Source organism: Arachis duranensis, chromosome 4, assembly GCF_000817695.3.
Source record: "Arachis duranensis cultivar V14167 chromosome 4, aradu.V14167.gnm2.J7QH, whole genome shotgun sequence".
Classification (NCBI taxonomy): domain Eukaryota; kingdom Viridiplantae; phylum Streptophyta; class Magnoliopsida; order Fabales; family Fabaceae; genus Arachis; species Arachis duranensis.
In genome coordinates this window covers 107,411,936-107,425,364 of record NC_029775.3, presented here as the reverse complement: position 1 = coordinate 107,425,364, position 13,429 = coordinate 107,411,936, and the positions used below count along the sequence as shown (strand labels likewise).

Genomic DNA, 13,429 nt, shown 5'->3' with positions numbered 1-13,429 from the left:
CCCAATGCTCGACCTGTGAAACAAACCCCTAGACGCTTTGCTCCCGAAATTAATGTGAAAATCAAGGAAGAGATAGAACGCTTGATCAAAGCTAAATTTATTCGAACTGCTCGTTATATGGAATGGGTGTCGAATATAGTTCCAGTGATGAAGAAAAGTGGAAAATTAAGGGTATGCATTGATTTCCGAGATTTGAATAACGCCACTCCAAAAGATGAATATTTCATGCCAATTGCGGATATGTTGATCGATTCTGCAGCAGAAAATGAAGTCCTTAGTTTCATGGACGGTTATTCATGATATAATCAAATTTTTATTATGGAAGATGACGTGGCTAAAACTGCCTTCCGTTGTCATGGAGCGTTAGGTACCTATGAGTGGGTGGTTATGCCTTTTGGTTTGAAAAATACTGGAGCAACATATCAACGGGCAATGAATGCCATTTTCATGAATTTATTGGAAATTTTATGGAAGTATATATTGATGATGTAATGGTCAAATCGATTTCTGTAAGTCAACATATAGACCATTTGAGAAAAGCATTTTTAACTATGAGAAAAAAAGGATTAAAAATGAATCCTTTAAAATGTGCTTTTGGGGTATCGGCTGGAAATTTCTTAGGCTTTGTCGTTCATAAAAAGGGGATAGCTATCGATAAGAATAAAGCAGATGCAATATTAGCTTTATCTGCACCCAAATCGAAAAAAGAGGTACAATCGATTTTGGGGAAGATTAACTACCTTCGAAGGTTCATTTCAAATCTTTCAGATCGAACACGGTGTTTGCACCTTTAGTAAAATTAAAGAATGGTTCGAAATTCGAATGGACCACAGAGCATCAGTTAGCGTTCGATTCAACTAAGACATATTTATCTAAAGCCCCAATTATGGCGAATGTTCGTCTATGTGAACCTTTAAAATTGTATATCGCTGCATCTGGAGATACTATAGGGTGTATGTTAGCCCAAGATAGTGAGGATGGGCATGAGAGGGCAGTTTATTACCTTAGTCGAGTCTTAACTGATATCGAGACAAGGTATTCGCCGATTGAAAAATTATGTTTGTCTTTGTATCATGCTTGTATGAAGTTAAAATATTATATGGTGGCTAAATCGGTGAAAGTTATAGCACAAACTGATGTTGTTAAGTACATGCTTAGTTTCCCTATGCTAAGGGGATGCTTGGGGAAGTTGATGTTAGCATTAACGGAATTCGATTTGCAGTATGTCCCAACAAAGGCTGTTAAAGGACAGGTCATTGCAGACTTTCTTATGGATAATTCAAAAGATCTGAATGACCAGGGGACAAATATAGTTGATGTAGAGGTCAATTATTGGAAATTGTATTTTGATGGATCTAAGCACAAAGATGGTGCAGGGGTTGGAATCCTTATTATCTCACCAGAGGGTATTCCATCAGAATTTTTGTTCGAATTAAAGTATCATTGCTCTAACAATGTCACCGAATATGAGGCTTTAATTTTAGGTCTTGAAATTTTAATCGACAAAGGAGCTTTAGAAGTTCAAATTCTAGGGGATTCACAGTTGGTTTTAAAGCAGTTGTCAAAGGAGTTTAAATGTATTAGTAAGATGTTACAAAAATATTTAGTAACTGCTTGAAAATTGTTAACATCTTTTCGAAAGGTGTCTTTGGTACATATTCCTAGAGTTCATAATGAAATTGCTAATGAGTTGGCTCAAATTACTTCAAGGTACCGAATTGGTCCAGAAACTATTAAGAAGTTATCTAGTATCCATCAAATTTTAATACCAGCAAATGAAAGAGAAGTGTTGTGTATGGATGAATGGGAGGATTCTGATTGGAGAAAGGGTATCGCTCAATATTTGAAAGATCCCAATATTACAGTCGATAGAAAAATAAAATTACGAGCAATGAATTTTGTTTTATTGGCTGATGAATTATAAAAAAAGGGATTGATGGAAGTTTAATGAGATGTCTGAGTCGAGAAAATCAAAACATCGCTTTGGGTGAAGTTCATAATGAAATTTGTGGTGCTCATCAAGCAGGAAAGAAAATGAGATGTGTGTTATATTGCAATCATGTATACTGGCCATCGATGATAAAAGATTGTATTGATTATGCGAAGGCATGTCAAGGGTGTCAGAAACATGGTTCGATACAACAGATTCCAGCGGCCGAATTATATTCGATAATAAAGCCATGTCCATTTAGAGGTTGGGCTTTGGATCTAATTGGGTTGATTCACCCTCCTTCATCGAAACAACACAAGTTTATTTTGGTGGCTATCGATTATTTCACAAAATGGGTTGAGGCTATCCCGTTAGTAGAAGTTGGTCAAAATGAGATAATTGACTTTATCGAAGAAAATATTGTCCATCGATTTAGAATTCCTCAGACTTTAAGTACTGACCAAGGAACTATGTTTACTGGCCAGCGAATTAAAAATTTTGTGGCCTCGAGAAACATTAATATGATTACTTTGACTCCTTATTATGCACTAGCTAATCGGCAAGTTGAAGCAGCAAATAAGATATTGATAGGCTTGATTAAAAAGCATATCGGGAATAGGCCTCGAACATGGAATGAGACTTTAAATCAAGTATTATGGGCTTATCGAAATTCACCAAGAGGTTCGACAGGAACCTCACCTTATAAATTGGTGTATGGACATAATGCAGTATTACCGTTGGAAATTAATTTGAATACTTTAAGAGTATCAAAGTAGAATGATTTGCCAGTCGATGATTATTGGAATGCAATGTTTGATGAGTTGAATGAGTTAGATTCAGAGCAAATTTTAGCATTGGAAAATGTAATTTGATAGAAAGAAAATGTCGCTCGAAGTTATAATCATCGAATTAAAGAATAGTTGGGAAGGTCATTTTCAAGTGATAGGTACGTTCTCTGGAAATGCCTATCAGATTAAAGATATCGAATCAGGAAAAGTGATTGATTCGATTAATGGGAAGTATTTAAAACTTTTCTATTGTTGGCAAGCATAGAAAGTTAACATATATGGAAAGTTTGAAAAGTAAAAGCCATTACAAAGTAAAATTAAAAAAAAAAGGGTTCAAGATGCTAAAAGTCTAGCCAAATCAGAATGCAGTTTTGCCCTTTTGTTCTCCAAACTTGTAAGCACTTCAATTTGCTTGAACTTGTCAGCTTGAATTCTCTCAAGTTGTTTTTCGTATTCTCCCCGTTCGGTGTTAATGGAGATAAGTTTCTGAATAAGAAGATGTTGTTCTTGTTGGGTTACAGCCAGAGGTTTAGCTAGGGTGGCTCGATTTTGGCGAACGGTAGCAAGTTGTTCTTGAATTTAAGCCAACTCTGCCTCAAGTCTTGCTTCTTCTCGATCATGAAAAGCTTGGACAGAGATTGCATGAGAAATCTTTAGATCGTAGTCTTCACGAGAGATTTAGATCGGCTGAGCAGTTGTAAGACAAGTTTCTATCTTTAATTTGGCTAAAACTTCCTCGTTTTCAGTTTTTTGAAGTTTAAATTGAGATGAAACACTGTCATTGAGAAGCTGTTTAAACTCTTGGAGTGAAGCAGAATATGGCGTGTTAACTGGTAGATCAAAGGAAGAAGTCAAGTAATCTTCTAGAAGTTTGTTGAGGATGGGGTCATTAACCCAGGTGGTAGGTGGATGATCCAGGAGTTTGATGAGTGATCGAAGTTGTTCCCGAATGGTAGGATCCAACTTGATCAAAGGCCTTGATATTGTAGGCCTTGAGATTATTGGTATAGGCACCGGCACTTTGTTTTCTTGGATGATTCTATTCAGAATAGAAGTCAAGTCTTCCAAAGTAGCACTAGTTGGAGTGGTAGAAACATTTGACATTCTTGGTCTTGGTCCTGGAGGAGTTTGGAGTGAAGGATCATGTTGCAATTCTGGAGGGGTCTCTACAACCTTGGATCGAGAGAATCTGAATTTATGGTGTCAGCAGCTTTAGAAGCAAAATCGGAGTCTGGAACCATTTGATTCTCTTTAGTTGGAGCAGCTTGATTGTTGAGTGAGGGTGAGTCAAGTGGATGGGTTCTTTCTGGAGATTGCTGCAGAGGATTTTCTGTCAGATCAATCACTTGTGTTGTATGGATAAGAGGTGGACGCAGAGCAGGAATTGATTGAATCATGTGATGTGGAGTGCTCTGGGTCATTTTGCTGTTGAGGGATTAACTGATCAAGAGTTCCAATGAAGGAAGTGGCCTGGGCAACATTAATGGGCTAATATAAAATGTACAAAATTATGAGTTTAAGATTTATTTTAAACTAAGTGAGAATAGTATAGTGATAGGTGTGTTACCTGAGGAATTTTGGATCTTAGTATTAGTTGAGTACCAGGATCAGAATTGGCTGCATCTTCCGATTGAGAGGAGACAGCGAGAGAATCTTTATTGGTTGGTTCACCCTCATCCGCGCTCTCACTTGATGATTGCAAAATTAGCTGTTAAGAATCCAAGATCAATTATGTTTTGATAAAATACATAAGAGTTATATTCAGATGATATTTCGAATTTGAAAGTAAAGTCATGAATGGGAGGATTACTCTGCGAGAAGCCCTAGTAGGAGTTCTTTTGATCTTATGCGGTGGTGGTCAAGCAGCTTCAGTTTTCCTTTTATGTGATCTTTTTGGAGAATTTTCAATAGCAGTTGTTCGAATAGCAGTTTGTTGAATATCTTCTAAGGTATGAGTATACCTTGAGTAATAAGCAGTCCACCATTCGAGACAAGACTTAGTGATAAATGAACTGTGCTCATAAATCAAGAAGTTGAAGCGGTCTCTTCGTTTTTGATTTTTTTGAGAGACAAGTATTGAAATCTTCCTGTGAAGTCAAAGTGATTTGGCAGAATGGTTCACTGTGTCGAGGTTGAGGAGTTGGGATGGCTTGAGAGAAGCCCAATTGTCTTGCGATTAAATGGGGAGCATACAAGGTTATTTTGAACCTTTCCTTCTTGTATTGTGGCAATCCTATTAGTATTACTTGGACTGCCAAAAGATGTACCCAAGTTCGATTTGCAAGTTCACTTGCTTCATTAGTGTTTGGAAAGAGCAAGCGGTCAAACTAGGCAGGACCGCATTTGCGGCGTAAAAAGAGAGTGAAGTTGAGTTGATCATTGTTTAAATTTTGGCAAGAATGAAAAAGATGAAAAACAGACCAAAATTTATCTTCATCCAATGGGGTGTTTAGAAAATTGGGTTTGTATTCAGATAAACGAAAACCCTTGATGTGTTGTTTGTCAGTGCTACCCCCTACGGGTTTTATCATGTAATTTTCGAAGATGGCATTTAGCCATAATTGAAGAAGCCAAAGTGGACCACCTGTGTTGTTTATTTTGTTGTCTCGGAGGTCACAGACAAGTAAGCCAAGTTCGTCGAAAATGTGCCCGAGAAGAAGTTTGGCCAAATTGAAAACTTTTCCCTCATGTAAAAGAGCAGCTAAGGGAAGGAAGAGTTTTGACATATGAACACTTCGAGAGTAGAACAAAACTGCATTTAGCCAGTAGAATAAAAAGGCTACATGTACATCATTAGTGATTTCTGTACCATCTTCGCCCATGTTATGAGCGATGAAGTCACTGTAAGGGATACTGAAAGTGATATTGTATTGATGCTGAGGTTGCATGTCAGGAGTGTAGTCCAGAGAATTTATTGGGAGCCCTGTAATAGCAGCTACATCAAGGAGAGACATTCCAATCATTCCACAAAGAAGGTAGAAATTATTGGTAGTTCTGTTCCAGAAATAGGTCACTTCTCCAATCATCCAAGGATGTGTAGTGAGTGAAAAGTTAGAAAGCCTCAATAATTCTTGTATTCCTAGGGTTCCCCAGGAAGCACCCTTTGTGGGTTCGAGGCGTTGATACCAAGTTATAAAATCAAACCCTCGAGACTTAATTTTTTGGTTGTTTCGGAAAGGTTTATGGTTGATGATGTTAGAAATGTTGAACGCTTGATTCATCAGTGAATCTTCTCCTTCAGCATTTGAGAAAAACGAAAGTTTTTTGTTTGCCTTTTCAAGAGTTTCAATCGGCCCGAGAAAACAATGTGTATCTGCACCAATTGTAAAAGGGATAAGAATCCTGTTATCGTTGATTTGAAGATGGGGTCATCAACAATTTCATCATTGATTTAATTAAGGATGCGAAGAGCTGGTGGAGATGGTGGTGCGATGGCATGACCTTTGCCTTTGTCTTGAGTAGCAGTATGAGAGGAGGAACCAGCCATTGCCAAGAAGAATTGAAGGTTGGAGATTTTTTGAAAAAGTTTTGATGTGAGGAAAGTTCAGAGAATAATGAATTTGAGATATTCAAATGAAGTGAGAAAGATGAAATTTAAAAGTATCACTGTAGCCGTTACTGTAGAAGAGATACAGATAGAAGTAACTTCGTGTGGAAGGTGAAGTAGTGAGAGAGAGAGCACAAGCCTCGGGAGACGTGTCGAATGAAACAGTAGTAATGGGGTTTTAATGGCAATTATTATTAGTTTGAAAACTGACGTCTTTTGGATTAAGTGTTTTATTTCGATAATAGTATTGAAGACAACCACATTAATCCAAGGGGGCAATTTGTTGATCGGAAAAATATTTTTCGATAATAGTCAATTGAATCGAAGTAAAGTGAGTATGGGTTCGTTCTCGAAAAGGTAAGCTTATAAGTCCGAAGTTGGAGATAATTGGTGCTGATGTGGATTTCGATTGTGTTGTTATTGAGTGAGCTAAATCGAATGGAAGGTTTCGATTTAAAGAGTTGAGTAAGGCCTTCGAAAAGCGCTGATGAATTAGTTGCAGAAGTGGGAAGTTAATAGCTTTTATTGCACGAGGAAATTATGGAGAATGCTAACAATTATAAGGCGGGAACGATTACCAAGAGAGAAGGTGCCTCAAATTTGAAAATACCAAAATTAAATTGTAATTATGAATTAGTGATCAGTTATGTAAGGTTAGCCTATAAATACTAGGAAATCTTAGTGATAGGGGTTGGAACTTTCATTCAGAAAAACACTCTAAGCATTCTTACATCTCAGCGATTTCTTGAGTTTGTGATCAAGTTACATTTTCTGTAGGGTTCCTTCTACTTTCTTCTTCAATTCATTTTCTCTTCTGTAAAATTTAACATTTCAAATTAAGTTTATTCTTCAAATGTTCTTTATTTTTTTCTTGTTCATTTTATCTCTCTGCACCTAATTTAAATTATTGTTATTGCTTTTCCTTTAATTTTTCAAGCAATTTTTCCTTTTCATAATTTATTTGGTTGTTCTGTTTTAAAAATTTTAATTTTTGAATTGTACTTATCAATCTTTACAAATTTATTTTATTTTGTCATTGTCAAAACTCGTCTAATCAAAGACGCTTTGATACACTTCTAAAAAACTGGTACTCGCATAGAAGAATTGGTTTCGCTCCCAGACTATTAGAATTGAACCACCATCAATTTGCTAAAAATCGACAAAACACATAAAAATTGTCTAATAATAGAATTAATTTTATTATGAGCATAAGTTGGAAGAAGAAAAAGTTACTTATAATATATAGAAATGAATGAAATGACTGACTTAATAAGACACAATCTACCAATCTTATTAAGGAGTAGCCCTTTTCAGCTAGCAAGATGCCTTTAAATTTTGTCAATAACCACTTGAGTACAATTTCTGTTGATCTGATATGATTCAAATTAATTTCAAGATATTTTTTAAATTTTTAGTAAATTGAATGTTAGATAAACATGTAAAAATATTTCTCCTACTGAGAAGAAATATATTTCAAGCAAAAGGCTTTAGACTTATTGAGGGTAACTTTTATTCCAGAAATCTTGCAAAAAGAATTCATAACATCTATGTTCATCTCGATTTGTTGCTTAGTTGCCTTACAAAATAGAAAAAGATTATCAGTAAACATAAGATGAGAGATTTTAGATCCTTCTCAAAATATTGCAACAAAAGTCCAATTATTCAAAAAAAATTTATGAGTTATGAGATAAGCCAATCTCTCCATACAAATTACAAAGAGATAAGAGACATAGGATCTTTTTGTCTCAATCTTCGCTATAGTTGAAAGTTCTTCAACCTGCTTCCATTCTAAAAATAAACAGAGATGATGAGAAGATAATTTATAATAAATTAGATAGTGCTCTTAAAAAAAATCAAACTCACTTAAGGAATGTTCGAAAAACCCCTAATCTAATATATTATAAACTTTTTTAAGATCAATTTAAAAAACTAAGACACATTTTTTGATTTGGTTTTTCACATAAAATAAAAAATTTTTTGGAGAATGATAATATTTTTTGAAATACTTCTACCAAAAATAAAATCACCTTAAAGCAGCCCCACCACCTCTTTCAAGTGGAGCAAAAACGATCCTTCTTCTTAATATCATATAAATAGATTTTTTAAATTTAATTCATACTTTATTTTGTTAATAATTTATACTTATATTATCCTACGTCAAAATAAAAATAAAAATAATAATTATTATTATTTATCTCTAATAAGTAATACCCCAAAAAAACTTTTTAAAAAGAACTCCTAATCCTTTTTATTTTCCGCAAAACCCTAAATTGCACATATATAGAGGTTCCGAATTCGCCTCCCCTTCCCTCCTCTCGCAGCAGCACAGTAGCTATGGTGAGAACACTGAACTCACATTTTATCTTTCTCTCTCCCTTTTCTATTTCCACATCTGATGAATTGAACCCCAATCGGATCAATCTTTTTTAGTTTTTTCTCATTCCATTTTCTGTCATTGTTTTTATTAATTATTAGGCCCCCAAAAGAGGTGTTAAAGCTCCGGTTCCAGCTGCCAAGAAGAAACCCGTACGTTCAGTAACTAATTAACTTCATCGATTTCACATACGCCATTTTCAAATTTATTATTTGAATTCCAATTATTATTGTTATTTGATTCAGGAGAAGGTTACGAATCCGCTGTTTGAGAAGCGGCCTAAGCAGTTTGGGATCGGTGGAGCCTTGCCGCCGAAGAGGGACCTGACGCGGTTCGTGAAGTGGCCGAAGACTGTTCAAATCCAAAGGAAGAAGAGAATCCTCAAGCAGAGGTTGAAGGTCCCTCCAGCTTTGAACCAGTTCACCAAAACCCTTGACAAGAACCTTGGTCAGTCATTAACTCAATCATTTTTCTAATATTTATTTCTCTGATGCATTATTGATTAATTTATTGGATACATATACATTGCTATTGTGAAGTGATTGTTTTGTGCACTACATCCATAAACCCCTAGAGGTATTAGTAATTATTGAATGTGATGTTTTATACCTCTTAGTCAAGGCAGAGAAAAGATTTTACCTGAAGTCGGAAAAGTAAAAGATAAAATCATAACAAGATTTAAACATTAAAATCGTCTGACCTAGTAAAAATTTTGTAAAATCTGTTAACTCATTTAAAATTGTTATAACCGAAGATTTTAAGAATTAAATCGAGATTCTAGCTACTATGCCTCTTACAAAATTTTCATATGGAAATTCAGGAACTTTCTTTGATTTTGTGCCATTGTTGAATATGTTACTCCTCTCACTCGCTTTGTGGCAAAATGCTAGTTTTTTGGACTGTGTGAGTTGCTTGTGAGATATTTTGTTATTCTACTGTAGGTTTTGTTTTGATGTTCTTCATTTTATTTGCTTCCTGTATATCGGTTTTGTGACAAGATGCGCGTTAGTTTGCATTTCTCATATCATAAAGATCTCTTAATGCCTTTATAATGTCGCTTGTAGCAACAAGCCTGTTCAAGATACTACTCAAGTATAGGCCTGAGGATAAAGCAGAGAAGAAGGAGCGGCTTTTGAAAAGGGCTCAGGCTGAAACTGAGGGAAAAACTGTTGAGGCCAAGAAGCCAATTGTTGTGAAGTATGGCCTCAATCATGTTACCTACCTTATTGAGCAGGTTGTGTTCTGTATTAGTTAGCACTATACAGTTGTAGTTCTTTTCCAGTGATTTCTCATGATGTGATGAATGACTTGTTAATCTACGTGTTCCTTGCAGAACAAAGCACAGCTGGTTGTGATTGCTCATGACGTGGACCCGATTGAATTGGTTGTTTGGCTTCCTGCATTGTGCAGGAAGATGGAAATTCCATACTGCATTGTGAAGGGCAAGGCTCGCTTGGGATCAGTAAGTTTATGTTTGTATATTGTTTCAACACCCTTAAGTATCTCAAACTTTTTGACTCATTTAATCTATGTGTTTTTACAACAGATTGTCCATAAGAAAACTGCTTCTGTTTTGTGCTTGACAAGCGTTAAGAATGAAGACAAATTGGAGTTCAGCAGAGTCCTTGAGGCTATCAAGGTGGAGACTGAATCAAGTTCATTTTGTTTAGTTTTCTGCTGTTTTATTGTTCAGGTCATAAGCTTGAGAGTATTTGTGCTTTGGTTTCTTTTCAGGCTAACTTCAATGACAAGTTTGACGAGTACAGGAAGAAGTGGGGTGGCGGTATCATGGGTTCCAAATCCCAAGCCAAAACCAAGGCAAAGGAAAGACTTCTTGCCAAAGAAGCTGCTCAGAGGATGTCTTAGAGGCTTCATATATTTTTGTTGGTTTAGGATTTTCATTTTTGTGTTTTAACTTAAATTCAAGGTTAGTTTTCGAAGATATGTTGCTGAATTGTCTCTACACAAATTTTGATTGTCTTGTGCATTTCATTGTTTTGTTCTTATCAGTTATTACTACCTTTTGCTGTCCAAATTCTTAATACAAGACAAGGTCTAAACTTGAAACCGATGTCATTAGTCATTTCTTTATATTTCGATTTCTACCTTCCCTTAGTCCTCTTCTCTCATGGTTCCCTTTTATATAAATTTATGAAAAATCTTAAATGATCCGTGATAATTACTCCAAATGATAATGAGATTTTCAACAAACAAGAAATTTCCTTTCGGTTTTTTATTTTTATTATTGTGAAACTGGTTGGTCTCATCAATGCTTTTCTTTTCGGATTAATAGAATATGTCTACTTGGCACACGGTAAATTGTTGATTTGTCTCTTAAGTGTAAGTATCGGTGATAGATTTTTTTTTTGTTTAGGGTTTGGTTGTCTTTTGGAGATAATTGTTAAAGATTGAATAGGATTTTTTTAATTTTTTTTATATTCATTAGTTAAATTTATTGACTAAAAATTGAGAGGTATTAATGATTTTTAATTTTTAATTTTTAATTTAGGATAACTATTAAAAATGCATTTAAATTATTTTATTGCTGATAAAAATTGTTCATACCCTGACCCAATACTAAGGCCCAGGTCCAATCAAAAGGCCTAATCTAAGGGATTAAGCCTAGCTAAGCGCCGCCTTCCACATAAGAAGTCGATGCCATTCACGACTTGGTCTGAAGAGGTCGGATGTGAGATTAGCTGGCAGATGAACACTCATTCAAATGAGTAACCGCCCCTAAAATCTCTCTAACCGCCTCATAAAGCCATATCTTAACCTCTCCAAGATAATAGGGACGGTTAACACCCTAAAGATACGGCACTACACCAACGGTGGTTATTGGCTCACCACTATAAATACACTGACACCCCTCAGGTATCTCTAAGTCCAATACTCTCTAAGACCTGCTTACACTCTTGCTAACTTAGGCATCGGAGTGTCTTTGCAGGTACCACCCCCCATTCACACGCGAGCACAAGTCGGACGGAGCCTCCCGAGTTGCGGACCTACCTGGAGTTCTCCTCCATCATACGCTTGGGCCGCCAAACGCCATCCTTAGCATTAATCTCCGGTTACCTACCGTAACATTGGCGCCGTTGCCGGGGACCCGAGAGATCATCCATCGATGGCGGAAAGATCCCATGAAGAAGGCCATGTGGAAACAGATTCTGAACAAGAGAATCTAGACATGGGCAATGGCAATGAAGACAATGATCAACACAGAGAGGGCACCTCCGGAGTAAAGAATCCGAAGGTAAATTCCTCAGATGGACGTGAATCAGAAAAGGGCGGACCACCTCATGTAACTGAACTAATGGGATTGGTCCATAGCCGCTTGGAGCAATTGGAACAAGAGCGGGAGAGACAAAAGGAAACCGAAAGGTACCTTAAAGAGGAGAGGGAACGGCGGAAAGAGTTAGAAAGGAAACTCTTGCAGCTAGAATCCTCCCTCAAGAACTCCCGCGATGAAGGAGAAGATCAACTCCCGGGCGGAGAAGATCCTTTCAGCGAGGACATAATGAGGGCAAAAGTTCCAAGGAACTTCAAAAGCCCTGATATGGATCTCTATGATGGAACTACGGATCCAAAGCATCATCTTAGCAACTTCAAAAGCCGGATGTATCTAGCTGATGCCTCCGACGCTACGAGATGCAAGGCTTTCCCGACCACTTTATCAAAAGCAGCAATGAAGTGGTTTGATAGCCTTCCCCCGAGATCCATCACCAGCTTTGAAGACCTCTCAAGGAAGTTCTTGATGAGGTTCTCAATTCAAAAGGATAAAGTAAAACATGCACCGAGCCTCCTGGGAATAAAACAGGAGGTCGGAGAATCTTTACGAGCCTATATGGAAAAGTTCAATAAGGCATGTTTAGAGATTCAAGATCTGCCGACGGAGGCAGTAATAATGGGGTTAGTCAATGGACTTAGAGAAGGTCCCTTCTCACAGTCCATATCTAAAAGACACCCCGTCTCCCTAAGTGATGTACAAGAAAGGGCCGAAAAGTACATCAATATGGAAGAAAATGCAAAGCTAAGAGACCCGAGTTCGCGATCTGGGCCTACTTCCTCCTCTAGAGAAAGGGAAAGGGAAGCCAGGAAGAAGGAAGAACCCGGTCTCGAAAGGCCCAGAAAATATCACTCTTATACTCCTCTAAAGACTTCTATAGTGGATGTATACAGAGAGATTTGCAACACCGAAAGGCTGCCACCCCAAGACCTATCAAAAATAAAAAAGGGGGAAGCCGCAGCGAGTATTGCGAGTACCATAAAATATATGGTCACTCCACCAACGACTGTTACGACCTCAAAAATGTGATAGAAAAGCTGGCTAGAGAAGGTCGGCTTGACAGATATCTCATGGAGAGGTCGGACACCCATGGAAAGAGGAAGCGGGATGATATGGATAGGAGAGATCCTCCACCGCAGACCCCTGAGAGACACATCCACATGATCTCAGGAGGATTTGCGGGAGGTGGAGTCACCAAATCTTCTCGCAAAAGGCACCTCAAAAGAGTCTACCAAGTCGGGGACGAGACACCCGACCTTCCCACTATATCATTCACAAAAGAGGATGGGCAAGGGATAATCCCCGGGCATGACGATCCCGTGGTGATAACTATGATCCTAGCCAATGCCCATCTCCACAGAACCCTAGTAGACCAAGGAAGCTTGGCGGACATCCTTTTCAAGCCTGCTTTCGACAAGCTAGGGTTAGACGAAAAAGAGCTGAGAGCTTACCCCGACACCCTGTATGGGTTAGGGGATACGCCAATAAAACCACTGGGATTTTT

General features: G+C 37.3%; 1 protein-coding gene across 1 annotated transcript; it reads left to right on the top strand.

Moving 5' to 3' along the window:
* Positions 1-8,495: 8,495 nt before the first annotated feature.
* LOC107485629 (60S ribosomal protein L7a-2) lies at positions 8,496-10,710 on the top strand. Its single transcript, XM_016106166.3, has 7 exons — positions 8,496-8,602; positions 8,741-8,791; positions 8,885-9,086; positions 9,704-9,873; positions 9,973-10,101; positions 10,186-10,278; positions 10,374-10,710. Exons 1-7 carry the CDS (start codon positions 8,600-8,602, stop codon positions 10,503-10,505), a joined length of 780 nt encoding a protein of 259 aa, XP_015961652.1. The 5' UTR covers positions 8,496-8,599; the 3' UTR covers positions 10,506-10,710.
* Positions 10,711-13,429: the final 2,719 nt, after the last annotated feature.